General features: G+C 46.2%; 1 protein-coding gene across 7 annotated transcripts in view; it reads right to left on the reverse strand.

The window, feature by feature from the left end:
• Nucleotides 1–214: 214 nt before the first annotated feature.
• USP45 (ubiquitin specific peptidase 45) overlaps nt 215–13,602 on the reverse strand; it is a 203,963-nt gene continuing 190,575 nt past the window's right edge. For 5 of the 7 annotated variants that reach the window (XM_030199155.1, XM_030199154.1, XM_030199151.1 and 2 more), the window contains exons 17-18: nt 9,736–9,889; nt 215–940 (exon numbers count right to left, since the gene is read on the reverse strand). In XM_030199155.1, the coding sequence (XP_030055015.1) occupies nt 810–940; nt 9,736–9,889 (285 nt within the window). In that variant the 3' untranslated portion in view covers nt 215–809. Of the gene's footprint in view, nt 941–9,735; nt 10,003–13,602 lie in introns of those variants that run through there. The other 2 variants (XM_030199158.1, XM_030199156.1) reach the window with 2 other exon arrangements.

The raw sequence follows: 13,602 nt of genomic DNA on the forward strand, positions 1-13,602 counted from the left end.
CAAGGAGGTATAAAGGTAAAGCTAAAATGTCTTTGGAGGCTGTAAAGGACAGCTCTAAGGAGCTTCTGGGACCATTCAACATCATAGCACAGGTGCCAGCAGTAATCTAGGTTTTGGAACATGGATTTTTCCACAGTTTTATTGCTTTCTCATGACTTTTGCATGTTATTTTCCATCTGAGACTTTCTTGTACATATGAAGTGAAGCTCAAAAAGAATGTGAGAAAATATTTATTTCAAGGCAGTATTCTTTGATGAAGAGTGGTAAACGACACTTGGAAAAAAGACTTCCAAAGCGGAGACTACAGGAGCCAAAATAGTGACACAATTCAAGAATACAAAGGGACCTTAGTGGCAGAGCAAGAGTGGAGGAGACAATGGAGAAGAGGATTGACTGGATGGGAAAAGTTGTCCATGTCTTCTGCTCTTCTATATTGTTATATTTCTGCTACTGATAGTAACCTGGCTTTTATTGATCAGCCAGCCATGTTTTATTTTGTGGCAAGTTTGTCAATGATGTAACATCCTGATTGACTCTTTAAATATTCCTGGTGTACAAATATTGCTGAGAAATAGCAGTTTTATCAATTAAAAAAATACATCCAAGTAATTTTTAAGGAATTCCACAGTTCCATTAAGTCCAATTTATTTCACCATGATCTTTTCCAAGGCTGCAGGGTCGAGAGTTCATTAGTTGGCAAGTTTGGCTGGACAAGGTCGGAAGATTGCATTCTGTTAAGCTTTAGGTGAAAGGCAATGGCCGCCTCATCATGTTTTTACTAGCTTTGCCTGGTAAGCTGGTGACTACTGCTATAACAGTCTTTCATAGAAGAGTAGATATGCCTGTGAGCTAAGCACTCTGGACTCGGGTACTGTCTGCACATGAGTGTCACTGACATACACCCACTGACCAACTGATGCTGCCATCGTTTCCCTGAAACCTGCAATGAAAGCACACAGTATCGCAATTATTAAGTATCAACATGATTCCTTATTGTATGTATGGGTTTTGGCCAGATGCTAGGATAAAGCTTTGATAAATTTACCCCTTCATTTGTAAAACCCTGGCTGTTTTCCAGTCCCAAAGTAACTTCCAAGCAGATAATGGAGAAAAGAGAAATATTTATAAAATTTGCCTCAGGAGCAGTGAAACACCTTTTTGTTAGGGTGGGTACATGTGACTCCCAGGCCCAGCATTAGATCCCTTTAACAACTCCTATCCTCAAGTCCTTGTGTTACCTCTAAGCTCCCATCTCCCATCCCCAGCATCAGGGCCCTTCTGCCCTCTCCTGTGTCCATATCCCTCCCCTTCTGTCCAGCATCGCCCTTCTCTGTCCCTATTCCTCCCCTTCTGTCCAGCATCACCTCTCTATGTCCCTATCTCTACCACTTATCCAGCATCACCCTGTGTCCCTGTCTCTCCCCATGTCCAGCTTCTCCCTTCACTCTTCCCTTACTCCCACACTGTCCTCTCCACTCCCCTGGGGCCCAGTATCTCTTCATCTCTCTTCCTTCCATCCTGTGCTCCCCCCTCATGGTCAGTATCTCATCTTCTTTCTACCCCCCCCCCCCACCCCCACCTAGGGGATCCAGCAAGTGTCCGTCTCGCTTTCTTCTCTACCACAGTTCGGCATCTCTCACTCTCTCCTTTCCCCAAGGCCCTTCAAACTTGACTTTGAGCAGCAGCAACAGTACTAAGGTCATGCTGTCTCCAGCCAGCCCAGTGCTTTCCCTCTGCTGCGTCCCATCTCCTCTGATGCAACTTCCTGTTTCCGAAGAAGTGGGATGCAGCACAGACCTGTAGATGGCATTTCTTTAGTGCTATTCTACCAAAACATACTTGGGAAAAATTAAACTAAATAACTATTCATACATCTAATCGTTAATATAATTATTTAAATTTAGATTGTGCTCAGTCCATATCCATTACACCCAAAGCGATCCCAGGGAAAGCATGTGGTAGTGTTTAGATGGAACCATCATAGCACAGCCTGTGTTCCACCTCCTCAAAATGTATGCGCACACACCTACTGTTACTTATAATGCAACTTGCAGTTAATGATGTTTCAAATTTTTTTTTATTTTTAAAAAAACAGATCTTATTAAGTCAACTATGCATTCAAACCATAAAGCAGTTAGTTCTTATTATACCCCACAACAAATAACTGCAGTTATAATATGAAACCTAATTATAAGTAACACTCACTTGTAAATCTCATACAGCTTGTGGTTACCACTAAATTCTACACATACCACAAATACATACTCAAAAAAAAAAAAAAAAAACCTGATTAAGTAAAAAAGAAAAATAACTTCCCTTAGGAACCCAGTGTGCTCGTGCAGGTGATTTAAAATTTCATCAAAAGTTCATTCGTGCTCTTCAACACCATCTCTCTTTTCCCTTTAGTGCTGCCAGCCAAAAGCGAAGTGAGAGAGGGAGTGAGAGAGCGAGAGGCCAAACTGCAGGGGCAGGGAGCCAATAAGTGAGGGGAATATTTTGGTGGGGCCAGGATAAGCCCCTGGTTCTAAAACCTATGATTTGCATTCTGAAATTCCCAAAGCATAATGCTGAAATGATATTAAATGGCAGGGGAGACAGGGCACACGATACCCTAAACAATGCAGAGAAAGTAGCATTATATTTTATCTTGACATTTTTTCAAATCACTTAAAAGTAAGCATTTACTACTAGTTATCGTTTCTATAATGCTACTAGACGTATGCAGCACTGTACACATTATATACAGGTACTTTCTGCCCTGCTTTTCATTCCTAATAATAAAATATTTTTTTGATTACTTAAGCAACACATTACATATGGTTACTCCACCATTCCTTTCTTTTGCTCTCATCACCTGGAAAGATCATTCAGACATTTTCCCAGGCAGAGAAAACTTATTTCCTCGCCTTTTCAATATATTTACCTGTATATCATTTGCTTGAAGCTCTTAGGCCCCAATGCTCAAAACTCCGGCGCTGTCCCGAATAGTGCTGTAAAAATATTGCTGGAACAGTGCAGAAGAACAACACCCTAACACTCAACACTAATGAGATGCAAACATAAGCACGCTCATAGCGTTGAGCATTAGAAAGTTCAGTGAGAGGACTGTGCTTTGGAGTGGGAGGATTGTGCTTGGCGCATGCACAGAAGAGTTTCGTGGTAAGCTCAGCTCCTGTGCACATGCGCCTGGTAAAACCCCAACGTCAAGCACACATTTTAGAATGGACACTTTAGACGCGAGAAACAGACACCAATGTGTGCTTTCACTTGGGTCTGCTGTTTCTCATGACCAGCGCTTAAGGGCCTGCATGGGCTTCCTTCTGCTTCCAAAAGCAATCAAAACCAGCAGATTTTGCAGAAAGAAGAATGAGAATCATGAGAAATCCTCTCTTCCAAGGTGCTCTGACCTGGCATTATTTTTTTGCACCAGGCTGTTTCGGGGGCTCTTTTCTGAGCATTGGGGAGGAAAACGAAATGACCTCATTAACATAAGCATGCTACTCTTCTGTGTTCGTCTGCGCACTCCGGGCCTCTGAACATTCTGTGCGGGTAAATGCAAGTGCTAGTACAGCACTAATGCCTCTAACGTTTTGAGCATCAGGGCATTAGGAAGCTAGTTTATCAGAATTTATCAGATAAAGACAAATATTGCACAATGTTACTCCATACAAATAAATTCCTTCACTTGACTGAGAATTTTAGGAGACATCATTCCTGGGAGAATCTTGGAATCTTTGTAGGCTGTGATACCTTTAATCAGACCAAGAGAAAGAGGTCATTTGTGGAACCTGAGCATCTTTTATTCTATTTATTCCCCAATAAAAGAGATCATAACCCACAAGGTGAAATTAGATCTTACCTGCTAATTTTCTTTCCTCTAGACCCTCCAGACCGGTCAAGACGCGTGGGTTATGTCCTCCTACCAGCAGAGGGAGACTGAGAAAACACTAAGCTTTTGAAGCCTGTATATATAACCTGTGCAGAACCTCCACTAGCCAGTATACCCCTGACAAAGCAGAGAAACAAAAAACACTAACAACAACTAGCAACCCTGTACGTGGTCACAGTAAACTGCAAAAACAAGAAACATCTTCCGCTTGCTCTTACAGAAACATGTTCCTTTGCCTTTGATAAAACAGTTGGGCTTCTACAGGTGGACTATCAAAGAAGAGCCCCACCTGTCCCGGACTCCTATCACAAAACAGAAATAAACAGTCTGCAATTAGAGAAACAACAATTTACAGCAGCCAAGAATTATCCAACAAACACACCTCCTGGCCTCCAATACAGACAGGGCGGGCTCTTGACCGGTCTGGAGGGTCTAGAGGAAAGAAAATTAGCAGGTAAGATCTAATTTCACCTTCCTCAGCGACCCTCCAGACCGGTCAAGACGCGTGGGACGTACCAGAGCAGTAACTAACTTATGGGAGGGACCTACTAAGGCCAGAGGTCAAAATTGCTGCGCCAAAGCGCACCTCGTCCTTTGCATGCACAGGAATCCTATAATGCTTCACAAAGGAATGCAACGAAAACCAAACCGCAGCCCGACAAATATCTAACAGAGAAATCATACTATTCTCCGCCCACGAGGCTGCCATTCCCCTAGTGGAATGAGCAGACCAGCCCCTAGGCACCACAGGACCCTTCACCAAGTAAGCAGATGCAACCGCCTCCTTCAACCACCGTGCTATGGTCACCTTAGGAGCCGCTGCACCCTTCTTTGGGCCACCATGAAGAACGAACAAACGGTCAGAGGCTCTGAAGTCCTGAGTTCCAGAGAGATAACAACTCAAAACTCTCCTGACATCCAGCTTGGCAATACCACGCTGCTCCGAATCTCCAGCCATATCACCCAACACTGGCAGAGAGATGACCTGATTAACATGGAACTCGGAAACCACCTTGGGCAAAAAAGGAAAGCACCGTCCGCAACGAAACCTTTCCCTCAGAAAGGACAAAAATGGTTCCCTAAAAGACAAAGCCTGAAGCTCTGAAACACTCCGTGCTGAAGTAATCGCCACCAACAAGACCGCCTTTAAAGATAAATCCTTACAAGATGCCGATACCAGAGGCACAAACGGAGGCCTGATCAAAGCATCCAAAACTAGCTTCAAATCCCACGGAGGCACCATCCGTCACTGAGGCGGACGCAGCAACTTAACGCCCTTCAAAAAACGCACTACCTCAGGCACAGACGCGAAGGACTTTCACTGAAGCTTCCCACGAAAACATGACAAAGCTGCCACCTGAACCTTCAGTGTAGACAAGGCCAGACCTCTATCAACACCATCGTGCAAAAATTCCAAAACTTCCGCCACCGAAGAGTGAAACGGCCGAACTCGATGGTCTTCACACCAGTGCTCAAAGATTCTCCAAACCCGGACATACGCCAAGGAAGTGGATCGTCTACGGCAACTCAACATCGTAGCAAAGCCACTGGACGAAAGCCCCTTCTTCTTCAACTTGTGCCGCTCAAGAGCCAAGCCATAAGCGAAAACCGAGCCGGATCCGGCATGATTATCGGGCCTTGACACAGAACTGATCCCAACAAAGGCAGGGCCGCCGCCCCTGCCAACCGCACCAGGTCTCCATACCATGGTCGACGCTGCCAATCCGAAGCTACCAGAATCACTCGACCGACTAACAGCCACAGAGGAAACACATACAGTCACTCCCGAAGCCAAGGCAACAGAAGAGTGTCGATTTCCTCCGCTCAAGGGTCTCTTCAGCGACTGAAAAAAAAAAATCTCTGAACTTGCGCATAGCGAGCCGGTGCCCTAAGATCACCGAAAGTCCCCAGACCGACACAACTCACTGGAACACTGACCGAAGAAAAGACCACTCTCTGGGATCTAGAGTGTGCCTGCTGAGATAATCTGCATCTATGTGACCTACCCCGGCCACATGCGCTGCCAAGAGAGCCTGAAGATGAGTTCAACTGCGCCGCCAAGGCTCTTTGTTCCCCCCTTGACGGTTGACATATGCTACTGCCATGGCATTGTCACAGAGCACTCGGACTGCCTTGTGGCGAACCACCGACGTCAAGGCCTGGAGCGCCACCCAAATGGCCCGAGTTTCCAGCCGGTTGATGGACCACTCTGCTTCTGCCCGAGACCACCGGCCTTGAGCTACCTGACTGAGACAATGTGCCCCCCAACCTTGCAGACTGGCATCCGTGACCATTACCAGCCCCTGTGGGGACTCCAACGGCATTCCTTTCCCAAATTGCGCGGACTGAGCCACCAGCTGAGACTGAGACGAGGGGCCACCGACAGCGGACAACACATTTCTAAGTCCTGCGACAGAGGGGACCAACGACTGAGCAGAGCTGACTGTACTTGACGCATGTGCGCCCTGGCCCACGGAACTACCTCTATGGTCGCCGCCATCAGGCCCAGGACCTGACGATAAGTACGGGCCGTCGGCGCCTTCTCTGCAAGGAACCGACGAATCGGACCCTGTAACTTGGAACCAAAAGGCTGCACAAAGGAAAGTGAAGATAAGCTTCCGTCAAATCCAGGGAAGTGAGAAACTCTCCTTTCCTGACCGCACCAGTGACCGACCGCAACGTCTCCATCCGGAAAGAGGGCACCTTGAGTGCCGCATTGACCCTTTTGAGATCTAAAATGTGACGAAAAGTGTCCTCTTTCTTGTGGACCACAAAATAGATCAAATAGCACCCTGAGCGTTGCTGATCTGAAGGAACAGGAACCACGGCTCCCAACGCGAGCAGCCACCGCAGAGTGTCCCTCACTGCTGCCCTCTTGCTCCAAGACCGACAGAGGGATTCCAGAAACACTTCGGGAGAACAGCTTTTGAATTCCAGCGCACATCCGCCTCGAAACACCTTGAGAACCCACTGATCTGACCTGATTTGGGCCCAACTCTGGTAAAACAGACTCAGCCGAGCCCCAACATGCACCAGAGCCTGAGCCCGCACACCTTCATTGGGAATTGTGGCCTGAATACTAACCTCCCGCGGAAAAGCCACGCCCTCCACGACGACTCTCACGAAAGAACTGTGTGCGCTGGAAAAACCGACCCCTAGAGGTCCTACTACTATTAAACATTTCTATAGCACTACTAGACTTATGCAGCGCTGTACAAATTAACATGAAAAGACAGTCCCTGCTCAACAGAGCTTACAATCTAAATTGGACAAACAGACAGCTAGGGGTAGGTCCCACTCGATCTGCCCGGCCTATACCGCTGAGCCTCCCTAAACCGTCCCCAAGAGGAACTAGTTCTGGCCCCTGCCTTGAACCGAAAATCTGGAAGCCATAGAACCTTGGTATCACTAAGACCTCACACTAACTTGTCCAAATCTTCTCCAAAGAGCATAGCTCCCTTAAGTGGCAGAGACCCACAACCATAGCCATATTTTTTGTCTGAAGTAGGCAACAAATCATAAAAGCCTCAGACAAAAAGGATGAACCCATGTCCAAGTCGGCTAACTCCTGACCCCCAGAAGAACCAACATCTACCGAATCATCCAGGAGCTTCTCGGCCCAACGAAAACATGCCCGAGCTACCAGACCCCCACAAACCGAGGCCTGCAGGGCTAGAGCCGACAAAACAAAACTACGCTTGAGAAAAGATCCCAACTTCCTATCCTGAGGATCACGGAGAGCCGTTCCTCCATCAACCGGGATAGCCGTAGCTATAATTACTGCCGTCACTACTGCATCTACCGTGGGAGCCTTAAAGGAATCCCTATCGTCCTGAGGGAGGGGATAAAGCCTCGCCATTGCCTTTGCCACCTTACACGGCAAATCCCATTCCTGACAAATCATCTCCCGGAGATCCTTGTTCATAGGGAAGGATCACGCCTGACGCTGAATGCCCTTCACCAACGGATCCTGGACAGTTTCCCCCAACGCCACCTCAGGACCAAACTGAAGGGTGGACGACACCTGATCTATGAGTTCTGACAGCTCATCTCTATGGAAAATCCGCACTACTGAAGGATCCTCTCCAGGAATCCAACAATCCTGCTCCTGAGAGCCGTCAATTCCATCTGACTCCCCCAGATCACTAAGCGCAGCTTCTGCAGCTACAGGAGAAAAACATTGCCTGTCCTCTGACCACTCTAACCGTGGTCTCTCAGCCAAGACGGAAATAGCCCCCTCTTCCAATTGGGGGGGGGGGGGGGAGGGGGGGTCCCGATCTCCAGGCCTGATACCGCGTCCAGACAAAATCTGGAGGAAAACCCACCATTCCTGGACCGTCATTAGGCCCTTTTGTGCCAAAAACGGAGGCCGCAGGCCCAAAACCAGCCGGCTCCATGGGCCGCGTCAGACTCAAGATGGTGGCTGTTCCCGCCGAAACTGTTCCCGCTGACAGCGGCCCTGCCTACGCTCCCGCTGACCCGGAGACTCCCGACACCATCGATCCCTCCGCGGTCAAGTCGGGGGGTGCCGCAGCCACCTTTATAGGTGCACCGCAAAGCTACACTGAGCGCCCGGCGCCTCTACCCCTCGCCACGAGCACGCGCGACATCGGAGGAGCTGGGCCGCCATAAACCACGAGGGAAGGGAAAAGCTGTTCCGCAAACGCGCCAAACCAAAAACTCACTCACACTGCAAAAGCACTGGAGAAAGCGCTGCTCTCTCGTTCCAGCAAGGAATCAAAACCCCCGTTCGGTCCGCTGAAAATAAAGAAATAAATGCCCTTAAAGGCACAGTACTCCAACTCTGGCAGCTGGAAATTGTAAGGCACTCAAGGCTACAATACTGAGAAAGCAGCCGAGGCACAAAGCTGCCAAGCAAAACGAAATAGAATAACTGACCTTAAAGGCACAGTACTCTAATTCTGGCATCTGGAAATTGTAAGGCACTCAAGGCTACAATACTGAGAAAGCAGCCGAGGCACAAAGCTGCCAAGCAAAACGAAATAGAATAACTGACCTTAAAGGCACAGTACTCTAATTCTGGCATCTGGAAATTGTAAGGCACTCAAGGCTACAATACTGAGAAAGCAGCCGAGGCACAAAGCTGGCAAGCAAAATGACATAGAATAACTGACCTTAAAGGCATCGTACTCTAACTCTGGCATCTGGAAATTGTAAGGCACTCAAGGCTACAATACTGAGAAAGCAGCCGAGGCACAAAGCTGCCAAGCCAACAGAAATAGAGAGCAGCACAGGGGGAGGGACCCAAACATAGGTGTAACACCCCAGGGGGAAAAACTGGGCCCCACCAGACCCAGGGCCCCAAAGCACTTTTTTTTTTTTTTTACACACACGTACAGGGTACTGCAACAGAATAAAGTTTGGAAGGAAAAAATCCTACCACCCAATGACAAACTACCTCACCAGATTATTGGAGACTGCACAGGCTGTCAACTGCTACCTCTGCTGAGACTGAGAAAATACTGGCTAGTGGAGGTTCTGCACAGGTTATATATACAGGCTTCAAAAGCTTAGTGTTTTCTCAGTCTCCCTCTGCTGGTAGGAGGACATAACCCACGCGTCTTGACCGGTCTGGAGGGTCGCTGAGGAAGGATTCAATTGTTCTCCAGGACCAAAACGACCACTTGAGATCTATACTGAGAAAGAACCATTCTGCTTATTTTTTTCTCCTGGCCCAGCATTGTTTTTCTACACATGTACTGTATCAAATTTAACACAGAATCTCACCTGTCATCTTTCAGCACAGGCGCAACGAAAAGCACACTTAAGCTGCTATGCGTACGACTGCTATTTCAATCTGACCACTCTTTTTCTGTAAGTCTCACCTTGAACATGTCTGGTGCCAGTGATGAGTTCCGATAGTTTTTTGCAAGGCATTCGGACTTTAACATAGGCAGCATAGTGACCACCCCTCATCGAGCCACTGTGCTCCACGATCCCATATAAGCTGTAGAGGACTCTCTCACCTTCTGTCACATTCTGCACACCAAGAAGCCAAGAGAAAGGAGAAATAAAAATCCAGCAACACACTCAGAATCTTGCTCCATCGTCATAAGCCGTCTCATTCCCTCTGTTCTCAATCTTGAACTCTCCTGATAGCAAAAAAAACCAAACAAACAAATTACTTCTCACCTATGTGGCCTCTCTCTATCCTGATCCTTAAATTCTCCAGCCATTTTTCCTACACCTGTCTCATACTTTTGTGATCGTTGGAGTTTCTCTACTGGGTCAGACAGCCACGTATTCTGCCTATTCCAGGTCACAATTATCCTGCAAAGTCCTAAAAGTAGCAAAATTCCATGCTACTTAACCCAAGGGATAAGCAGTGGCTTTTCCTAGGTCTACCTCAATGACAGCTTATGGATTTTTCCTCCAGGAACGTGTCCAAACCTTTTTTAATCCCAGCCTCATTGACTGCTTTTACCACTTGCTCTGGTAATGCATTCCTGAGCTTAACTATACATTGAGTGAAATATTTTCTCCTATTTAGATCTCTAATTAGAAAATGAATGGTATGTCAGGTGGTACTTGACGGAAACTCTGGCTGTAAAAACTAAGGCCAGTGCTGGACTGGCTCATACAGTGTATATCTCGCATATAGCAATCCAGTGTAGGATGGGCTGGAGAGGGCTTTGACAGAGAGGGCACATCCACACCTCCTCACCTTATGAGTACCTGGGACACCATGACCTCTCCTCACCATTGGTGGCATCTACCTTCAAGGAGGACTCTGTTCTGAAGTCTTTAACGGCACACATTTAGGACTGATAAAGAGCACTAAACCCAACTGACTTAAACTAGCTCCAAAAGCTATCACCATGAAGTGGCTCACATGGATTTGCTTAGTCCTTTGGAGCACGTTGGGTGGCAACCTACCAGATAACTTAGTGCCTAATCCTATATCTGTAATGTATAACCTATCCAGAAAATCCTGTACTAAGAAACATCCTAATTATGTCAGATATCTGCTAGACAATGCCAATACATATCGTCAGAACACCACTATTGTTACAGACCAAAACCAAATGGCTAACATTCGATGACCTAAAAAACCATGCAACCTTTTGCAATTATCCAAACAATTCTCTCCTTTGGAACACAATTCTGAACTGTACCCGCCATTTAAATCAACGCCAGGGGGAACAAGGCTCTCTTACTCAGGAATCTGCTAGAATCTTCAAATCTGGGCTGTTTTATCTCAGAAACATGGCTCACAGAAGTTGATAGTCCGATACTGCCCCACATCCACCCACCCAGTTATGGTGCTCTTATCTTTAAGAGTTTCTTCCATGTGTCTTTATTTAGTTCTGGGGTTTTCCCTGAACTGGAATACAAGCTGTGCAAATTCTGTGATCATTCAAAAAGAGACAAATCAAATCGCCCTACTCCTCATTTACCGTCCGCTGGGAGCTTGGTCCAAGGCAGAACCTCTACTTGAAGAAATTACTTCCTCTGCCATGTCACAATTTTCAAGGATTATTTGCCTAGGAGACTTAAACCTACACTTGGAAAATGATGCAAACAACAATGTCCACAACTTCAAATCATTCCTGAAGAACTGTGAACTAACTACATTCTCTGAGGGTGCAACTGATGAAAAAGAACACGTTAGACTTCATGATGTCATATCCTAATAGCTTGATTAGTTCATTCCAATGGAAGCCAGTACCATGGTCTGACCATTTCCAACTGGATTTCATCATTGATATCTGTATGTCAAGCTTAACCAGACACAAGTCATCCAAAATCATCTCCACCAGAGGTGGAGGAGTGGCCTAGTGGTTAGGGTGGTGGATTTTGGTCCTGGGGAACTGAGGAACTGAGTTCGATTCCCACTTCAGGCACAGGCAGCTCCTTCTGACTCTGGGCAAGTCACTTAACCCTCCATTGCCCCATGTAAGCCGCATTGAGCCTGCCATGAGTGGGAAAGCGCGGGGTACAAATGTAACAAAAATAAAATAGATACTATTGAAGATTCTACATGGAATGTTGCTACTATTGGACATTCTACATGGAATGTTGCTACTATTGGACATTCTGCATGGAATGTTGCTACTAGTGGAGATTCTACATGGAATTTTGCTACTATTGGAGATTCTACATGGAATGTTGCTACTATTGGAGGTTCTGTTGCTACTATTGGAGATTCTACATGGAATGTTGCTACTATTGGAGGTTCTGTTGCTACTATTGGAGATTCTACATGGAATGTTGCTACTATTGGAGATTCTACATGGAATGTTGCTATTCCACTAGCAACATTCCATGTAGAAGGCTGCGCAAGCTTCTGTTTCTGTGAATCTGACGTCCTTCACAGAAGCAGAAGCCTGCACGGCCACATTGGTGATCTGCAAGGGCCGACTTTTACATGGAATGTTGCTAGTGGAATAGCAACATTCCATGTAGAATCTCAAATAGTAGCAACAATGGAGGAGTGGCCTAGTGGTTAGGGTGGTGGACTTTGGTCCTGGGAACTGAGTTCGATTCCCACTTCAGGCACAGGCAACTCCTTGTGACTCTGGGCAAGTCACTTAACCCTCCATTGCCCCATGTAAGCTGCATTGAACCTGCCATGAGTGGGAAAGTGCGGGGTACAAATGTAACAAAAATAAAATAGATACTATTGGAGATTCTACATGGAATGTTGCTACTATTGGAGATTCTACATGGAATGTTGCTATTCCACTAGCAACATTCCATGTAGAAGGCTGCGCAGGCTTCTGTTTCTGTGAATCTGACATCCTTCACAGAAGCAGAAGCCTGCACGGCCACATTGGTGATCTGCAAGGGCTGACTTCTACATGGAATGTTGCTAGTGGAATAGCAACATTCCATGTAGAATCTCAAATAGTAGCAACAATGGAGGAGTGGCCTAGTGGTTAGGGTGGTGGACTTTGGTCCTGGGAACTGAGTTCGATTCCCACTTCAGGCATAGGCAGCTCCTTGTGACTCTGGGCAAGTCACTTAACCCTCCATTGCCCCATGTAAGCCGCATTGAGCCTGCCATGAGTGGGAAAGCGCGGGGTACAAATGTAACAAAAATAAATAAAACTAACGAGGCCACTTTCTGCTCGGAAGCTAACAGATTCCCTCACTACCACATCTCCTACACATGGTTCGATTAAATCCCGCTGGGATACCAAGATGAAAGCTATACTAGACAAAATTGCTCCATTTACCATTAAAAAGGTCAAGACATTCAGAAATTTGCCATGGTTAACAGAAGAGCTATCCATCCTAAAAAAAAGAATGTTGACGCCCTGAAAAGCAATGAAGAACAAAGCGCTGCGTATGCCTTGTAGCGCTATAGAAATGCTAAATAGTAGTAATAGTAGTAAATAGTAGATACTACTGATAAATCCAAATGGAAGTCAGCCTTCTGATGCTACAAAAAGAAGTTAGCTGACTGAAAACACTAGCTTTCACTTATAAGGATGAACATTCACAGAAAACATGTCCCACCACCCAAAACCTAGCTGATCATTTTGTCAATAAGATCCTCCAAATTTATTTATTTATTTATTGCATTTGTATCCCACATTTTCCCACCTTTTTGCGGGCTCAGTGTGGCTTACAATACGATATGAATGATGGAAATACAATTTGTTACAACTTAGTTATGGATTACATTGTGAAGAGTTATGCGAGACAATCAAAGTGTTGTTAAGGAATATAAACACTGGAATAAAACC

Source organism: Microcaecilia unicolor, chromosome 3 (genome assembly GCF_901765095.1).
Source record: "Microcaecilia unicolor chromosome 3, aMicUni1.1, whole genome shotgun sequence".
Classification (NCBI taxonomy): Eukaryota; Metazoa; Chordata; class Amphibia; order Gymnophiona; family Siphonopidae; genus Microcaecilia; species Microcaecilia unicolor.